This window comes from Aulonocara stuartgranti (genome assembly GCF_965226115.1).
Source record: "Aulonocara stuartgranti genome assembly, chromosome: 10".
Classification (NCBI taxonomy): Eukaryota; Metazoa; Chordata; class Actinopteri; order Cichliformes; family Cichlidae; genus Aulonocara; species Aulonocara stuartgranti.
In genome coordinates this window covers 14,652,900-14,672,398 of record NC_138946.1, presented here as the reverse complement: position 1 = coordinate 14,672,398, position 19,499 = coordinate 14,652,900, and the positions used below count along the sequence as shown (strand labels likewise).

Here is a 19,499-nt window from a genome sequence, read left to right as displayed (position 1 = left end):
TTACATTGCCTCTTCTACACATGTCCAAACCATCACAGCTTTGCTCTTCTAACCCTACTTGTCCCTTTGATCTAATTCTAATCTTCTCCTTTATCGTCACTCTCAGTGGAAATCTTAAAATCTTTATCCATCTTAAACCCGACTCTTACCACCCACCTCACCACTGTCTCACCGTCCTTACACATGTCCTGCTCCAACCATTACTCCTTTTGATCTTCTCTGTACTTCAACACTCTCAAAGCAAACATCACACATGTAGTGCGCTTTCTCAGCTTGAAGCCATACTGCTGTTCACTAAAAGTCACCTCTCTTCGTAATTTAGCTTCCTCAAGTCTTTCCCACAGTTTTCAGTTTTCAGTTTTATTTGTCATATGCAAGTTAGCACAGGGTCAACATTGCAATGAAATGTGTTTGACGAGCAGCAGTCACTCAGCAGCATGGTACAGTAGAAGAAAATATAATAAAATATAATAAAATGAAAAAAAATAGAAAAACAGTTAAGAGCAAAATATTAGAGACGTGGTAAAAGAGAAAAGATGACTAAATATATATGTATCTATAAATATAAATATACGTACACTAGTGATTAAATAAGAAAATCTTGAAAAGAAATATGAGGGGGGGGGGGGGGGGTGTTGGCAGATGGGATATTGCACAGAAATGAGCAGCAGAAAATTACAGTATTGCACTTTTTAAATATAAACATCAATAACAATAAAGTGGAATGACCAGTGCAGATTAAACAGAGTACTTGTGAAGCTGCAAGGTAGCTTCTGAGTGTGTCCTGTGGAGTGTGTGTGTGTGTGTGTGTGTTTAAGTGTTGTGGTTGAGGTGTCGTATGGCTTGGTGGTAAAAACTGTTTTTAAGTCTTGTAGTCCGAGCAGACAGACTCGTGTAACGTCTGCCAGATGGTAACAAGGAGAACAGCTGATGTGCTGGGTGGCTTCATGGTGTAGCCATCAGCTTTATCCCTCTCTAGTGCACTTCTTTTCTCAGGCACCCTTCCAATTTTCAAAATTGTGCTAAAAAGCACACTGCTCCTACTGTCTTAATAATTTATTACAATAATAATAATAAGAAGAAGAAGAGGAAGCGGAAGAAGAAAAAGAAGAAGAAATCATCCACTTAATCCTCATATGAGAAGTTTAGCTGAAACGATTTAATTGTTTAAGTTAATTAACTAATCAGCATACGGTGGCGCTATTGCTACCATTTTTGACTATAACAGCGAGGAGTGGGAACGCTGCCCACCAAATTTCACTCTTGTGGTATTTACCACTAATTAACACTAGGGGCAGGCGGCTGTGCTCAAATATTTGCCGAACGCGGAGGAAGAAACGAGGAGGAAGAAGGAGCGTTGCATTGCGTCATCACGTCCAACGTGTAGCACAGAAGAAACATGGCTTTGAATGGAGGTTTGTGAACTTGTGTTGTAAAAACAAGCTGACTTTGACATTTCTGCTGCTTTCCTGCATTGTGATTTAAAAAAAGAAATTCTTTTTATTGAGGCTGTTCCTCTGGGTTACTTTATTTTTGCTTTTAAATTCGTCGCTGCCAGCGTAAACATGTTGTTAGCCAAACGGTAGCCCGGCTGGTTTGCTAGCTAGCTTGTCATTTCCTAGCAGAGCAGTTCACCTGTGATAGTCACACTTCAAAACAGTGCCAAAAGGGTTTTTGTTTTAATCCCGGTGAAACTGTAAAGTAGAAGCAGACATATAATAGTATCCACAAGTTACAGCAGCGCTTAAGACTGTTTATAATCCTAAAGTTTTGAGAATACGAAAGAAGGATAGTTGTGGTCTGAAATCTGAAAATAAAATGAAACGTTTCGGCTGTTACTGACCTGCAGATGAAGAGGATTTTAAGTGGGAGCCTCCAACAGAAGCAGAAATGAAGGTGATCCAGGCTCGTAGGGAGCGGCAAGACAAAATCAGCAAGCTGATGGGAGACTACCTGCTGAAAGGGTACAAGATGCTTGGAGAAGCCTGCGAAGTGTGTGGGGTGAGTGAAGCAGGACGCTGTGCTGTGTTTGTCAGGTTGGGTGAGTTAGCCTCTGATATGCTATCATGATATTTTATTAAATATGCAATAATTATATTTCTAAGTATATAGAAAAATATCAACGTCCTGATGATTGCAGCTCCCAGCCAGCAGCAAACAAAATGAAGACTGCCTAATTTGAAGTATGGATCTATTGTCAGAAGATGCCAGCAGGGTTATAGTGCAATAGTACTGACACTGCATGATAACAGTGAGAGAGCAAAGGCCAAATGTAAGCCCAGAAATGGCTTAAATAATGTAATCCCTGGAAATTTTAAGTAAGAGCTTAAAAAAAGGTTAAAACAATAGCAGTTCCGCAACAACTATTCCAACTAAAGGAACTTAACCTGCACCTAATAAAATTGAATAATATTTTCTACCTGGGATGTCATATCTTAGTTGAGCTTTTTAACCACCTGTTTAACAGAAGGAGGTCGTTTTGACCCTCTTGGCATTTTAAAAGTTATGTGACTTTGTTAAATTAAAACCCCATCATCATCATCATCATCATCATCATCTCGTATTTCATCAAATACTGAATTTTGAGTGTGGGATCAAAAGGGAAAAAAAATATGAGTGCTTTTATCTAGAACCACGGAGGACATCATTTTGACCCCATAGAAACTGATGTGAAACCACTGCTGTAGCAGAATCAGAAAGGGTTTTATTGCCAAATGTTGAGCAGGTTTACAACATTAGGAAATTGCTGCGGTGCTTCAATGCAAACACAGGGTTGCCCAGCAATACCATGTTTACACTTGAGCCAGAACTTGCCAGATATGATTTATTTAAAAACTCTATGTAGGGGGACTGTAGTTAGATCCAAAGTAAATAATTATTGCAAAGCTGAGGATGGGATTTCAAGCCGAAGTGGAGTGGTAGAGAAGCACTGTGTGACTGAATGTGTGAGGAACCAGGAAGGTTGATGGCTGTGCGGAGCAGCAGAGGAGCCGTAGCTGAAATGAATGGAGAGCTAATCCGAGCAAATAAAGAGTGAAATCCAGAGCACAGCAACCAAATCAGTTTTAGTCTTGAGCAGGAGAGGTGAAGAGCTGCAGGCAGAGGAGTGAGCACACAGATTGGGTGATCAAAATCACCCCTCCTGAGGGTTCTAGTGTTTATCGTCTATAAACGTTACAGTTCTGTTAGGATGTCCCAAAAGGGGAAATCTGATAAGTATTACAAACGCATAAATATTGAAAAAAAAAAACCTAAATAAATAGGGTAAAGTGTGAATTTTATAGGTTAGTTTTAATGTAAAGATGGCACAGATAGTTCTTTCAAACTATATGAGATTTGTACACTTATATTTTCCTCTTTTTTTTTTTCTTTTCTTCATCTGCCTCATTCACCACTTCTCCCTTATGCCCACCTCATCCTCTTCCTGCTCACCTGTAGTCTCATCTTGTGAACTGAATTACATGCTTTAACATAAGAAAATGTCCATTAAAAATACTTTAGTCCAGATTTCACCTGGTTGTCAGCAGATTAGACACTCCTGTCTCCAGACAGCTGGCAACATACCAACTATAACACCACCTGGTTATACGCTAACATTGTGCCAGCTAAATAAAAATCCCTCCCATAAACAGTTTGATTACACTCTCACATCGTCTGAGATTTTATTCATAGAGGCTGACAACGTTAGATCCACTTAAAAGAAAGCTTCTGACACAAGCTCACATCAGGGGAAAAAAGAAAAAGCAGTGGTTACTGACAGAAGTTCAGGATATCCTCAACAACTCACCTCAGTATCACTGTCATCAGGAAGGAGTGACTTTCTCTGACTCATCACCAACTTTTACAGCCTCCTTCAGAAGCTGTAAAACACCCCCACTCTAAATGCATGTGGGGGATTCTCACCCAGCTTGTTGACAGCTGAGGTAAACGGTGATCCGAGAGTCTTCACTTACCACACATGAATGCCAGACAAAGTGACTGGGATGAAAACGTAAATTATCGCCTAATGTTTAATTGAAATGTGTGCCCCCCCCCCAATTTGTTGTTAGGTGTAATTGTTGTTCAGATATTTTAAAATATAGTGTATACAAATAGTAGTAGAAACGTGCATTTAAGGGGATGTTTAGAGCAACTGTTATGGGGTGTAGAGGGTTAAAACCCTCCTTTACCACCATGTTAACTGCATCAGTAATTTCAATCCACTGTACGCTCTTCCTGTCATGTGGAGTGCCCCAGTGATGCTCAGTGGAGTCATGTTTACATTCGGTTTCACATCACCAGCTGCAGATTTTTATTTATTTTTTTGTTTGGCTTCATAGCCTGGTTGTATTTTTGCCTCAAGCAGTGAAACAACTTTTTTTTTTTTTTTTTTTCTTCCTTTTGTTAAGTAGCTCCTTTGGGTCCTAAATCATCATCTCTTGTTAAACATGCCTGGGCTTGTGTCATCATCTGTGCTAGGAAATATAAAAACATGGTTTTGCTGTGTCATTGATGGCGCAAAGTGGCACTTTTTTTTTTTTATTTATTATTATGTAAAAATGTATGCAGGTGTTATCATGAACAGAAGGTGAGGAGTGGCATCATTTATGTATTTGTGTTTTTCAGACTATTCTTCTCCAGGACAAACAGCAGAAAAACTACTGCGTCTCATGCCAGGAGCTGGACTCTGATATTGACAAAGACAACCCTGGTATGCATTAAAAAAATGTATTTAAAATGTATTTATACAGGTAAACCTCATTGAGACATGGGGTCATATCTTCAAGATTGACCCGTTTAAATATCTGTACAGAATTAAATTTTAAAACATTAGAATTCATATAAACAATTAACTGGAAAAAAAACTAATTTAAAAAACACAAAAAACAGTAGCATTAACACATTAAGAGTAGGAGCAGCCGTCCAATGATGCTTTCTCCAGTGTCCTTAGAATTTGTTTAAAACCCTTCAGCTCAACCAGACAAATTTACATTTAAAGTTACAAATGTCAAGTTGTTTAGAAGATTTGGAAACTGTCATTTACACTGCAAAACTAGTTTGAACATAAATTGCTACTCGACCACCCTTTCACAAACGGTCTGCACAATAGATATTTAAACCTTTAAATCACATAGTCTTATGTTTTCCATGTAAATAATTATAAATATCTTTTCAAAAAACATACATATGTTAGCCCACTTTGTGTTCTTGTTACATTGTCTGCCCTTTCTTCCTCCCAGCCCTGAATGCTCAGGCTGCATTGTCCCAGGTGAGGGAAAGGCAGCTCGCAGCCCAGTCCCCCACACCGTCCCAGACTCCTGAGCTCAATGACAGCCCCAGCAGCAGTCAGGGAAATATGTCCATTCCCCAGCCTAGACCAGAGCACTGTGAGGGGGCTGCCGCAGGTGGAAGAACTCCTCTGCCTCCACCCGCTGTCCCTCCTCCTTCAACTCCAGCCTCCACTGCAGCCCTGGCACCAGCTCGTCCCTCAGTTACTCCACAGAGCTCTGCCCAGCGACTTGTGTTGCAGGAAGCCGAGGAAGCTGTCCTCACCAAACTTCGCTGGGCCACTAACCAGTTACAAAGCTCAGCCTCACTGGAAGCGAGCATCCAGCTCTGCAGCCTCATCAACAGCTGTGCCAACTCGCTGCGCAGCCTCAAGGAGCTCACCCAGTAGCTGCCACAGACTGGCTGAAACCCTGGAACACTGTTTCTGCTTGCCTCTGTCTTGGAGTAATGACTCTGGTTCAGCTTCTCTCTTGCTTAGAGATGATTTCAAAATTGGTCAAAGTATTATGAAAATAGGAATATAACATCAAAAGTGCTCCGGTTACTCTTGGATTAATGTAGTTGTATAGCTGGCAGAAATGTTACAAATTTGACTGTTTTTTCACTCTTTTGGAAGTTAGAGCTGATATTAATCTAAAAACATAATTAATTTAACCCATTCTGTGATTAAATTCTTCTAATATGGTTTAATCTATAGAGCAAAGAGATAAATCCAGTTAACACACGTTTCTATGCATTTCCATTGAGAAAAAGCCAGCTTTTTTGATACAGCACCACAAATGCTGGACCCTGAGTTGAAACCACTGATGTCAGTGTCTGATAGAGGGGCTATCACCAGATATTCACCAGTGATTTGCTGAAGCAGCCAACAGTCTGTCCTGCGTTGTTATCTCCCCTTAGAAATGACCCTTTCTTCCTCTCTTTACCACTCGATTGTCAAACCTGTGGAAATTTGGGATGGTCCTCCTTGGGCAGAACTGGCTTCACACTAGTCACATGTCGGTGGAAAAGAGTTATAAGGGATCTTTTACTACATTCAGATTTATAGTCAGTATTTTTGCCAAAACGCGTCATTCCTCTAATGTGGCCCTGTATTGTCTCACAAAGCCTGCTGCTCATTCTGGCTCTGTTTCTGTTGTCTCTGCCATTGTGGCAGTGCAAAGATGGTCATTGTAGAAAGTTTTTGTTGTATATGTGTTTGATGCCTAATGGTGACGGTCAGGTGGCTCGCCGATGTGTCTATGAGAGCGCGCAGAGTTCGGGAGTCAGACATAATACTTTGAAAAAAGCTGAGAGCAAATATACTCTGAATTGTATGTTGATAGAGGAAAAGCCAGCTTCAGTGTTGATCAAGGTAGTAAAAGATTTCTAATAATGTATCACAATAAAGCACTTCTTGTTCAGGAGCTCTGCAGCTTGTTTCTTTTCATAAGAGGGCTTCATAAAAGCTGGATCCATGCACAACACCATCCACACACAAAGGGGGGTTTAAAGTCATTTACAGGGGCACAGAAACACATCAAAATAGTTTTAATTTGAGAATGATGTGTTGAAGCAAGTTCAAAATAAATGTTTATGGCTTTTGCATCATCTCCATGCAAGTTTTGATTTATTGCGTGGCAGGCTGGATTTAACTGGAGTTAGAGAAGTGCTTCAGTTAAAGAAAACACTGTTGTGCACTTTATCCGAAAATCGGGACAATCATGGTGCTGTTGCAGTCGGGTGAAGCAGGGATGCTGTCTGAAAGCTTGACTTCACATTTGTTACTCCCACATTACATCTAGTCTGCTTTGCACTTGGAAAGTGTGGTTCGATGGGGCAGCTATTTTCTGTGAGAATAAAACAGAAATAAGGACTGTTTCCACTTAAGGTTTGTTTTCCATGTTTTATCTGTGCCATTGCGTCTCCCGATGATGTGATGGAAGAGTTTGTGCCACGGAGCTGACTGTCCACTGGGTGGTGTCTTTTCATCACTGAAGCTGCTGCTGCCCAAGGGCTTGCAACATCCTGACCTCCAGCAGGGGATGCTGCTGGGGCTCGGAGAAATTGCACATCAGGTGAGGAAGCATCCAGTCCAAAAGTGATCATCTTCCAGATTGTTTTTTTTTTTTTTTTTTTTTTTTATATTGGTAAACATTATAGATAACAGGATTTACACAGGAGGTTTTATAGAAAATAAAATAAAAATGACCTGTTTTGCAAGCCACATTCATCTTTTCACACAAATATTTATACAGCAGTTTATTCTATGCACTTCAGAGCTTCTTTTACCTTGCATCCACACCTATACCCAATTTAAACTACTACGCCCTGTCAAAAACACTCAGTCATTCTAATGACTCCATAACAGCGTCTCAAAATGAAACTTGAGCTGTAGTTGTTTATTTTATTTTTTTCAAGTGGCAAGCACAGATGTTTTACTTTGGCGCTTCTCTGTTCTGTTCAATCCCTCTTTGAATGCTGATAATGGATTCTCTAAGGAAGTGGAGAAAGATAAGAAGCACACAAGAGTTCTCTCTTCTTCCTTGTCTCTTGCGATTTCTGAGGCTGGTGACGTGGATGAATTTATCCTCAGCAGCAGAGGTGACTCTTGGTCTTCATTTCCTGGGCCGGTCATCATGTGTGCTAGTTTCATCGTAGCACTTGATGGTTTTTGCAACTAAACTTGGGGACACATTCCAAGTTTTTCCATTTTCTGGACTGACTGACCTTCAGTTTTTAAAGTAATGATGGGCTGTCGTTTCTCTTTACTTAGCTGGTTGGTTTTTGCCATAATATGAATTCTAACAGTTGTCAAAGAAAGCTGTCAGCTGTGTACCAGCTGTGACTTCTGCACAACACAACTGATGGTCCCAACCCCATTAAGAAGGCAAGAAATTTCACAAATAAACCCTGACCTGTGAAGTGAAAACCATTTCAGCTGACTACATCATGAAGCTCATTGATAGAAGGCAAAGGCTGTCAACAAAGCAAAGGGTGGCTACTTTCAGGAATCTAAAATATAAAACATATATATTTATTTTTTTGCTACATGACTCCATATATCTTGCTTCATGCATTTGATGTTTTCAGTATGTGTCTACAATGTAGAAAGTAGTAAAAATAAAGAAAAACCATTAAATGAGAAGCTGTGTCCAAACTTTTGACTGGTGTGTGTATATCCATGACAGCTTTATTTGCCATTCTCCTGATGTGATTGGTAATGTCAGAGGGGAAGTTTGAAACAGTTTATAACAACTTATGTGGCCGTTTCTTCCTCTTATAAACCTCAGGTTGAAATTTAACCTTAGATTAGTTGAATTTATCTGAAAACATGAAGTTGTAAAGTCCGTTTTCTCTCGTCGTGCTGCATGCTTGATATGAGAATTGTGTAAAGGTTCCCTAATCTATGTGGGATCCAGAACTTTGCAACTTGGTAAAAATTTACACTCATTCAAAAGTTGTATGCTACTCCAAGCAAAAATACACTAACTTGCACTCGCTGTCCTGCAGGAGCACTTACAGCCACTGCTGGAGAAGAAAATCAAGAGAGACGAGTAAGATCAGATGTTAGCACTGTTCAGGCATATTTTGTGCCATCTACATGCTCCAACGTGCTTGTTGTTTGATTCTGAAAATGCATGCCTGCATTCACAGAGATGTGAATGCAGGCATGCAGTTTGTGGTTTCATGAGGATTTTGTCATTTTTCTCCATGTTTAATACAAAGAAACTTACTTGTTTTTTTTATGTCGAACAGGATGCTTTCATGTTCCTAATCAGCTGTTTGCCACTGTGTGTGATACAGTGGGAGGTTTTAGAGACTCTGAGTTGCAATCCTAGAGTTTCATCCTTCACACAGTAGTATCAGGGAGGTTTGTGATTTCTTCAAGATTTTCTTACTTCACTTCAAGGTGTTAAATGACCATAGGTTTTCAACAGCAGTGTATGGGGGAAAACAACCTGTTTTTTAAAATTATGCATACAAGACAAACCATTTTGCTTCCTCTTGAGACTCCAGCGATAACAAAATCGACCTTCAGATTATCAGAAATGATTCCTGAGTAAATCCTGATGGAATCCTGTTCAGAGGTCATGAATGCAGATATATTAAGCTGTCATTAAACGTTTGAAAGTCAGTGTCTGTGTTTAACAAGTGACTTTGCACATCATGGTTTTTCTTTCTACTTTGCATTGAAGTCTTGGAATATAACTTCAGCGTGTGCCACAGATATGAACAGTATTCCTGCATTCGGTTAAAGACAACCAGGGGGTGGTATTGCCAAATATGACCAACAGGGGACATGCTGCCTTCAGCCAAGAGAGAGCTCCTGCAGTCCTCCACCTTCTCCTCCTCCTTCTCTGAGGTCATCCTACATGGCTGCAGCATGGGGAAAACCATTTGCTTTGGAGAGATGTCTGAGAAGAACGTCTCACGCTGTTCTCTATTTATAATCAACACATGTTGTGGATATTGTTAGAATATGCCTCTCTGTCACTCTAAATGAGAGTTGGGCTGAATTTCTGTGTGTGTGCGTGTGTGTGTCTGTGTTCATGCTCTCTATCTCATCCATCACCAGAATGTTTTTGTGGTTTGGCCTTTTAGGCTCAATGCAAATGTAAATTTTCACACTGCTCACTGCTCGTCTCATAGAAGCCTTTTTTATCACTATTGGTATCATATGACTCAGTTACTGTAAATTCAACAGTCAGTGATTAGTAAAACAAATAGACATCAGAAGGGGTGGTGACAGCAGGCAAAGCTGGAAAGGGGAATAATACTACCAGAGCTACAATACACTGACTTGTGAGGTCAGTACCTACAGCTGGGAAATAACCCAGATAGGCAAAGAGAAACAAAAGTGATATGAAAATAAAAGAGACAACACAAAAATGACATGTTTGTGCTACAGTAGAAGAGGCCAGACAGCAGCAAGTGTTTACAGTAGACAGAAATTCGTTTTACTGACTGCAGAGAGCACCAATTAACAAAAGAGGGGATGAGATGACACCGCAGGCTGTTATGTGTCTGTGTACATGTTTAGAGTAGGATTGGGCAGAGGTACTGAGAGGTATAATGCTGTGTTGAATACCAAACCAAAGAGTAACATTAGCCCAACTCTGAGTCATGAGAGAGTTACCCCCCTGCTGCTGCCCCACACTCCTCTACTCCAGCTGCCTCTGTCCATCCATCAATCCCTGTTCTCCATCCTATAAATACACTCCTGCTCTCACTGAGGAAAATCCCTGTGCCTTGACCTATCTTACACACACGCATACACACACAAACACACACTGGTCTGTAGTCTATTGGCTCTCCTCAGTGGAAACTATTCCTCTAACTACATGATCCACACTTTCCTGAGTGAGCGTTGGATGACGCAGCCGAAACTCAGAAAGTGATTTCAGTTATATACCCAATTTGAAAAACGCAATTTCAAGACACAGTGTGCTTTCAGCTTGCTGGAGATGAGATTATGAACGGCTGATTAAGTTAAATGTCAGATAAGGCTGTTCAAGATAGCTAGGATCAAAGTCTGCAGGTATAACTGAGGACTGTCACCTCAGTGCCTCCACACAAGCAGCAAGATAAAGGAGTTTGCATACCACTGCATCAGTCTTTGCATATCCTGTCTGACTCTGCCTGTCTCTCTGTTGCTGGCTGCTTTCACCCATGAAAAAAGGGAGGGTTAACTAACTCTAAAGGAAGCAGACCTATATTACAACAACCCCACGCTTGAGTCAGCTGCGCCGTCTCCACGTGTGGATTACTGGCACAAAGAGTCAGTGAGAGCTCCTGCAGTGGTCTGACTGAAACTTCGGGCTGCTGTCGTATTAATTTGAAGCTTGTGTTAATGACAGAGCGGAATCGGTTCCTCTTTACTGACTCTTCAGCTGCCTGTTCACGGTGTTCGGCTCTTGCTTCTCGGTACATGGCGACATTTCTGTCCTTTTTGTTGTGTGTCAGTGTGTGATTCAACTCGGTGCCAATGAGCGCAAGTCACAGCTTGTGTGAAGTTCATTATAAGCAACAGGAGCAGCAGCAGCAGAGAAGGAAGAAGAAAGCCTTATAAGGAGCACAAGCAGCGGACAAAGTTGGATTATTGTCAGGCGGAGGGCTTCTTCAGTTTTCCTCTTTCTTAGGTTTTATTTTAACCGCTGGAAGTTATGACTTCGGTGTGGAAAAGACTGCAGCGAGTTGGTAAAAAGGCTTCAAAGTTTCAGTTCATCGCTTCTTACCAGGAACTCGTTTTGGAGTGTACTAAAAAATGGTAAGTAAATGCGCTTTTCTGCATCTATTTGCTCACGATTTTTATTGTTGGAGATGTGAGTAGCCTCCTGATACCGTGTGAAGCCTGTTATTAGCTATAATAAGCCTTCTAGGACTTCTATGTTTATCTCATATCGTGGGTGTTTTCCGCTACATTGAGGACGATGAGGGCGTCCCCCATGTGCTGAGCTGACAGTGCGGGTTCGATTCCCCACCCCGCCTGCGTGGACGTGATATGTCCACTGCTGTGACCATGCGCATGTAGGACCCTCTATAGTGTCCAGTCATGCGCATCGTTGTTAGTTCATGTCTGGGATTTAAATAAACTATTTTATGAGGCTAAAGCTCGTTAGGTTACACAAAACTTTTGGAAGCTGAAACGTTATATGACTCAAACTGATATACGGAAAGCAAAATAAGTCAAAAGTGTCAGCTTCAGGGGTCAAGGGCAAGGTTTTTAGACTATAGCTAACTAAGCCAGCTACTTAAAAAAAGAGAGATAATAAAAGAGTTGATGCAAATAAAACAAAAACTTAGAAAAGACACTACAATGCGATTAAAAAAAATACAAAAAGAAATGTTAATTTGTCAGCAAAAGTGTGAGGCACTGGCATTAAAAAAAGGAAAGTAAAACTATTGCCATGCAGTCATGTGAAACAGAAAGTTTTCACAGGACTCTGTGCAGTCCTGCCAAGCACGGTGGTGGAGGTGTGATGATTTGGGCTTGTTTTGAAGCGACAGGACCTGGAGACCTTGAAGACATGGGATCAGCCATGAACTCCTGCATATGAGGCTATCTGTCCTTGTCACACCTGTCATGTCCTTGCATGACCCAAACTGGGTCATGCAAGAGAACAATGATCCCATGCACAGCAGCAAATCTATCAAGAGTGGCTGAAAAGGAAAAGAATCGATGTGTTGCAACGGCCCATTCAAAGTCAACCTGATTGAATTTACTGCAGGACCTTAAGAGAGCTGCGTATAAACAAATGCCAAAAAACCTCAATGAACTGAAGCAACACTGTAAAGAAAGGTGAGCTAAAAATCCCCCATAATGATGTACGAGACCAATAAAGATACAGAGAAAAGCTCAGTTTAAGTCATTGATGCTAAACGTTTTTCTACAAGCTACTGAATCATTGTGTGTACTTAGCGTTTCACATAACTGCACAAGGACTGTGAAAACTTTCTTTTTCACGTGACTGGAAGTGGTATTACACATTATCATAATCTTAAAATCCCAAGTGCAATCTCCTCTGTTAACAGCTTCAGCAACATCTTTAAACTTTCACCCAGTTGTCAGTTTGGACCACACTGCACCTTCTTATCTGTTCAGATTACATTAAATGATGTATTAATTGGGTTTCCAGCACAGACCTCAATAAAGAACAGAGTGGCTCAAAAAGGTTTAAAGAGTTTGATCAACAGCAGAAAGACACAGGTATACATCTGTGGTGTAAAACCTATAAAGGCAACTGAGTGATTTACTTCCTACATTCAGAGTGATGAAATCAGAGTCTTTAACTTCCACTGTCATAACCACAGACAGAGAAGGAAAGGGAGGAGTAAAGAGGAAGTGAGGACACCACCAGAGATTCATCCAAAGTTTCAGTCATGTGTGCTCAATGTATGTGTTGGTGATCAACACATGTTTGAACGTGATTAAACTCTGAGGTTACTGACAGGAAGTGAACTCTTTGGCCACATGTGGGTCCCTCTACAAATATTCTGTGCGCATGTGTCTGTGTTTGAGGGGGTGTTAGCCTATTATTTAAGATCATCGACTTTCTGTACTGAGACACATGTTCAATAGTAACAAAGGTGGCAATTTTAAGTAAAAGAAAGGTTAGGGTCAATCAGGTTGGATAAAAGAAGCAAAAATACAGGGGGGGGGGATTTAAAAAGGACCCGGAGACAACATTTAGAAAATGAACTAATGTTGACAGAGGCGGTGAAGTGACACAGGCATAATAAAAGACTTAGCAACAAGACTATTTTTATGTCTTAGAAACGCTTCATGTGACCAAACCATGAGAGATGTTGGTGAGTAAGTGAGCAGGTTTGCTGAAGAGACAGCTACGCTTATATCTAACACTTAGCGCTGCATGCGGACATTTCAACACAGAGGCGAGTCATGTTTACCACTCATCTAAGCAGTCGTGGGATAAGAAAACTATTGTCTGTTGAGCTGTGGTGTGCAGTAATCACATGTTACTGAGCTGTATTGCACCACCATTGTTTGCTTCTTTAAAACCAGTGTCAACTCTCCACCGCTGCCCATTGTAACTGTGCCCAATAGATCTTTTCGCATCTTCGTATTATAGATTATATTTCCTTTCAGCAAATGTTAATGTCTCTGATTTTTATTTAATGTATTCTTTCCGTCTCCTCTGCATCTCTGTGCCTACCAGGCTATTTCTGATGGCACTCCCTGACCCCCTGACACACATACCGCACAAACACATGTGCTCACAAAGCCTTCTCAGCCATACTTGAACACTGATGCACTGAAACGTGAGACCACATGGACCATCTAAAAACTATTGCTGTCGTTTTTGTATGTATTGGAATACTTCATGTATAAATGTAATGTAGTAGGGCTTAGCAATGAGATTTAAAGAGTATTATGAGTTATTCCTCCATAGCGGTGAGAGCGGTGCTCTTTGACTCATAGAGAGCACTTGGCTCTCAGACTGCGGGATTTTTAAAAGTAGAATGGGAGGCAGAGCCTTAAGCTTTCAGGCTCCTCTTCTGTGGAACCAGCTCCCAGTTTGGATTCTGGAGACAGACGCCCTGTCTAGTTTTAAGATTAGGCTTAAAACTTTCCTTTTTGATAAACCTTATAGTTATGACTGGATCAAATAACTCTGCACCCTCCCTTACTTACACTTACAATAGACCTAAGTTGCTCAGGGCTTCCCATGATGCACTATAATTCTGGTTTTGCCAGAGATTTCTTCCTATTAAAAGGGAGCTTTTCCTTCCCACTGACACCAAGTGCTTGCTCATAGGGTGTCATCTGATTGTTAGGGTTTTCTCTGTATTATTACAATATTTTTGTTGTCCACTTTTTAAAAATGTTCAAAAATAGTGCGGTAAAGTGCTGCAAGACAACATACAGAATTATTATTTCCCCTGGCCCAGACAAAGGAATAAATATGAATAATATATAACATTGTTATAACACTATTATTGACATTTATTACTACTATTAGTAGTAGTATTAGTGGCGGCCCAAAGGGGTATTATGTGGATCGGTGCCTGCATTTGTTAGTATCTTGTGTCCTGTTATGGGGGCTCCTCTCTTCCTGTCATAGGCACGCCTTATAGTCATACAAATTTAGGTCATATGACTGTGCAGCTTCCTGTCTCACTTCCTGTGCCACAGAGGGCTGAGAAATACAATAGAAACACAGAAACAGATGTTATAAAACACACATTTACAAAAAGACAGGTACACACTTGTAACATGTTTCATGTGGTAACTTGTTGTACTCTAACACTTTAACACGTAAATGCACAGCATCACATCTTCACAGACCTGCATAAATTTGCTGACAACCATCTTCACAAATAAACACACATCATGTTCTTTCATTGGCACAGAGGAATTATTATTCAGCAGTCACAAGATCTCTTACTTGTGTTATCTAGTTTGGATCGTGTCTACTTTGTTCTGAGAACTCGCTTGCTTATGAGCAAAGAGTGTATTAGGTATGACTGACGTACAATGGCCTGAGGGAAAATGGCACTTCTGTTTTGATGTGTGTTCGTGTTTCTTTAGGCAACCAGACAAGCTGAGGGTGGTGTGGACCAGGAGGAACAGACGAATGTGTTCCAAGGTGAAGTCACCAAAACACCGCACACATAAACACATACACACCTCCTCACAGCTCTGTTAATGCGTTATTTCTTCTGCAGCTCCACAGTTGGCAACCTGGAATCAAGAACCCCTACAGAGGCATGGTAGTGTGGCCTGTCCCGGAAAACATCGACATCTCTGTTACTCTCTTCAAGGTACCAACACCCAGTGTACAGAGTGTACTATTTACAATGTAATAACAAAGTAAATGAAAAACCTGAATAAATGAGGGAAACATATAACAAAGGTCAGGGCACAAGTTGTTTCTGGGTGGCTTGAACAAGTTAATCCTTGTGTGAATGGTTTACTGTGGCCCTAAATGTTACGAAAAGTCCCTTTTAGAAAGATCATTTTTTAATCCTTCAGTAGTTTAGAATACTTTATTAAGCCAAAGTTTAAACTTAGGCTTTCCTTAGAGTCAAGTTAACACCATGGTTAGTTAGTGGTTAGTCGCATTATCTCATAGCAAGAAGGTTCTGGCTTCAAATGTTCTAACTGGTCTGCTGTGTGACTCTGGACCCTGTTCCTGTGTGGGGGGTTTTGCAGGTACTCCTCCCACTGTCTAGTCATGCCTAGTCATTTTAGGGTGTTTGGTGATTCCGAATCGATTTAAGGTGTGGAAGTAATATAGATAAAGAGTTTAATTGCTCAGAATAAAAGAGATGTAGAATATATATGCGGGAAAAGCGGTCGGTAAGTGTGGAAAAGTATATATAAGGATGAATATAGACACTATGACATTAAACATGGGTTAACAAAGTCCTGTTGTAAAACTTCGAACTGAGCATTTTGACAATTTGGCATTCTGAAGCCAAACATGATGGATATACCTTTCATTATCATCCTTTGTATCTCCAAAAGGGACTATAATTTAAATGTGTTTTAGTAAATAAGACTCAAGACCAGCATCTAAGACCATAAACTCAGCAGGAAAGTGTTGACTGAGGTCACAGACAAGGGAACAGAGGCTTATTATTCCATAGACTTCCAAACAACCAGTCTTCTTTTTGCTAAAGGGGCTGCTCTCTGCTGGCCTTTAAAAAGAATGCATGTTTAAGTGCTGGCTGGACTGGAATTGCTTTTAAGTCCATCTTTTAAATAAATTCAATATACAGTCATGTGAAAAAGGTCATTTCCACAGGACTCAAATCAGTCCTAAGTACAGTCCATGAATCATCAGCTTATAATCCATCTTTAACAGAAATAACTTGAAGTAATTGTTTTCTGTGTAACATTATCAGTGTTTCACATCGCTGTGGAGGAATTTGGGCTACTCTTTTTTTGCTAGAAGTTTCCATTTGTTTATCCACAACGCTCTTAAGGTCCTGCCACTGCATTTAAATCAAGATGAGATCTGAATTCTGACTTTTTTTCAGTCATTCTGTTGGAGATTTGTTGCTGTGCTTGATAAACTGCATAATTCTAGCCAGACTGTAGCTGTCAGACAGAAGTTTCAGTCAAACTCGGTGCTGTGCAATATGGCTAAACATCTCTATTCTGGTATCATCTCATTGTTCCAGAAGTCTTGTAGTTTTTTAAGATACAGCATTGCAAAGCTAAGCCATGCTGCCACATTCAATATGCAGAGTTACCTACTTTGGTGACTCCCTGTGAATAAGGGAAAAAACTGAAAGTAGCTTTCTGAGCGTTGCAAAGTCCAGTCTTTCAGACCAGGAAACTGCCCAAACTCCAGCTTCTATTGAGGTGCTCACATGTGTTAGTGATTATTTAATCAAGTGAATTTGATAAGTATCACTTGGCTGCTACTTACCGTCTCCTAGAATTAAAACCAGATAATTCCTTCCCTCCTGGACACAGTAACAGTGTACTGCATGTACTCCTGTTTTTCACAGGACTTTATAGAGTTTATGTAGTACACCTGAAGACTCTGGCATATGTGTGGATATGTGGATACAATTTTAGGAGGATGTCCCACTAAACAGTCTGTATTTTTATGATAATCCCCTCAGGATGCCAATGCTGATGAATTTGAAGACAAAGAATGGACCTTTGTCATTGAGGGTGTAAGTATCTCTCTATGCCTGACTAAAACTGTTTATAAGTAGAAAAATAAACAAAAGGTTTGCCAATAAAATAGCCAAACCTAAATAGCTCAGACATCCAGTTATAAAATTCAGACTCAGCTTAATCACCAAGTAGAAATCAAAGAATATGGTGTATAATACTTGTTTATGTTATTTACAGGAAAATAAAGGTCACCGTAAGGTGCTGGCATCCGCTGACATCAACCTGAAGCGGTTTGCTAGCCCCACGCTAACCCAGACTGACCTGACGCTGAAGCTGAAGCCACTGTCTGTCAAAGTTGTGGAGGCCACGCTCAAGCTGTCCCTCTCATGTGTCTTTATTCGAGAGGGAAAAGCCACGTGAGTAGTTTAAGTTACCACTACTTACTTACTCTTACTGCTGTTCTACATCAGGGAGGTGTGACAATAGCACTTTTAACCTGAGTTTAATAAATGAGTCATAGCTTAAAGAGTAAAAGCATTTGAAAACACTTTTTTTTCATAAAGAGTGCTTCCTATTGGTGGGGTTGGTAATGAGGTTGTGGTGCGTGTTTTTCTTGTTCTTCAGTGATGAAGACATGCAAAGTCTTGCCAGCTTGATGAGCGTCAAACCCACAGATATCGGCAACCTGGACGACTTCAATGAGAGCGATGAAGAGGAAGATAAGAAGTCTGTGACTGCCACAGGTAGGCAGGATTACACCAACACAGTTTTTTGACCTCTTGACATTTCCTTTTCCTCTGCTTTCCTTTTCTGTTCTTATTTCCGTATGTTTTTCCACTCTGCCCTTTTTCTGCTGCTCCAGTTGTCCCACACACTCTTACCCGTCCAAATCGCCCTGCTCCCCCTCCACCTGACAAGCGACACTCCACGGCATCCACTTTGCCATCCTCAGGTAGCGCTTTCTCCCCCCTTGCTACTCTCACTTACTGTGTGCATCTCTGCCTGTCTCTCACTGGCTAGCTAAGTTTATATATATTGCAGTATTTCACATACTTCTGTCATTTATTCTGTGGTCCTTACTGCATGAATGGACAGTCCTTTGGACACCACATATTTCTCGTCCACATACTAAACACGATTAGGAATCATGTGATGGTAAAATACTGCCACCAATATACTGAAGTTTACGCGGAGACAGCATTGAACACGCTGAGGTTTTTGTGTCCAAACAGACATTAGCGTTGCTTCATACGGTTTTCTTTTTTATTTGCTGCAACTACGTTGTATTTGAATTTGGAGAGACATTCAGACGCAGAGGAGTTCTTCCAATTAAATATTTCAACAAGTGGTGCTGAAGGCTCTACAGTATCTTTTAGCTTGACAGTGCCTATTAGCTTTTCTTTAGTGATCATGATTTACTACAACTTGCAGTTTCTCTTTGCAGCATAGCTGTAGGTTGTAGAGTTATACAAGCTGTGAACAGCTTCTAAACAACAATTCCAAGATCATCAGTTCAAATAATTGTATAAAAGCACATTTTGCCAAGGTGTTAAAGAAAATCCAAACTGTCACTGTCGGATGAGAGGAATGTGGTTGAGGTGTTCAGGAACAACCAGGAACCATCAAGGCTCAGGCCTGCTATGAACCAGGAAGTGCTGGAACACCAGCGTCACTGTCCATAGTTAAGTGAGTTTTACATCACCATGAACTGAGAGGGTGCAGAGCAAGAAAGAAGCCTCTGCTCCAAAGTTGATTTGCAGCTCCTCACATGGAGAAGCCAAATATCTTCTGAAAAAAAGTTTTTGATCAGACTATTTCGCCAAAATGACAAGAGGTATGTTTGGAGTACTAAAGGCGAGGCTTTCAAACCTATGAACAATGCACCAGCTGTCAAGCATGGTGGTGTTGGTAGCGTCATGCTCTGGGGCTGTTTTGCTGCCAGCGTTACTGGTAGATTACACAACGTTTATGAAATAATGAAGAAGGAGGACGACCTCTAAATTCTTTCACTTTACCACAAGGTTTGGGAACTACACTTAAAAGTCAGGTCTGTGCCAGGAAACCAACCAATTTAAATGAACTCTGCCAATTCTGCTAAGAAGACTGCTGAAAACTTCCAGCCAGAATTATGCCAGAAGCTTGTTGATGGCTA

The 19,499-nt window shown here is 40.7% G+C and overlaps 2 protein-coding genes across 7 annotated transcripts in view; both read left to right on the top strand.

Moving 5' to 3' along the window:
• The first annotated feature begins 1,244 nt into the window (after positions 1 to 1,244).
• znrd2 (zinc ribbon domain containing 2) lies at positions 1,245 to 6,674 on the top strand. Its single transcript, XM_082550125.1, has 4 exons — positions 1,245 to 1,415; positions 1,850 to 2,001; positions 4,606 to 4,690; positions 5,220 to 6,674. Exons 1-4 carry the CDS (start codon positions 1,400 to 1,402, stop codon positions 5,654 to 5,656), a joined length of 690 nt encoding a protein of 229 aa, XP_082406251.1. The 5' UTR covers positions 1,245 to 1,399; the 3' UTR covers positions 5,657 to 6,674.
• A 4,218-nt stretch (positions 6,675 to 10,892) lies between these two features.
• The window catches only part of LOC309715648 (EH domain-binding protein 1-like protein 1), a 28,350-nt gene continuing 19,743 nt past the window's right edge, over positions 10,893 to 19,499 (top strand). For 2 of the 6 annotated variants that reach the window (XM_082548926.1, XM_082548924.1), the window contains exons 1-6: positions 10,894 to 11,518; positions 15,302 to 15,359; positions 15,439 to 15,534; positions 17,350 to 17,403; positions 17,585 to 17,763; positions 17,972 to 18,090. In XM_082548926.1, the coding sequence (XP_082405052.1) occupies positions 11,415 to 11,518; positions 15,302 to 15,359; positions 15,439 to 15,534; positions 17,350 to 17,403; positions 17,585 to 17,763; positions 17,972 to 18,090 (610 nt within the window). In that variant the 5' untranslated portion in view covers positions 10,894 to 11,414. Of the gene's footprint in view, positions 11,519 to 15,301; positions 15,360 to 15,438; positions 15,535 to 17,349; positions 17,404 to 17,584; positions 17,764 to 17,971; positions 18,091 to 19,499 lie in introns of all 6 variants that reach the window. The other 4 variants (XM_082548925.1, XM_082548927.1, XM_082548929.1 and 1 more) reach the window with 4 other exon arrangements.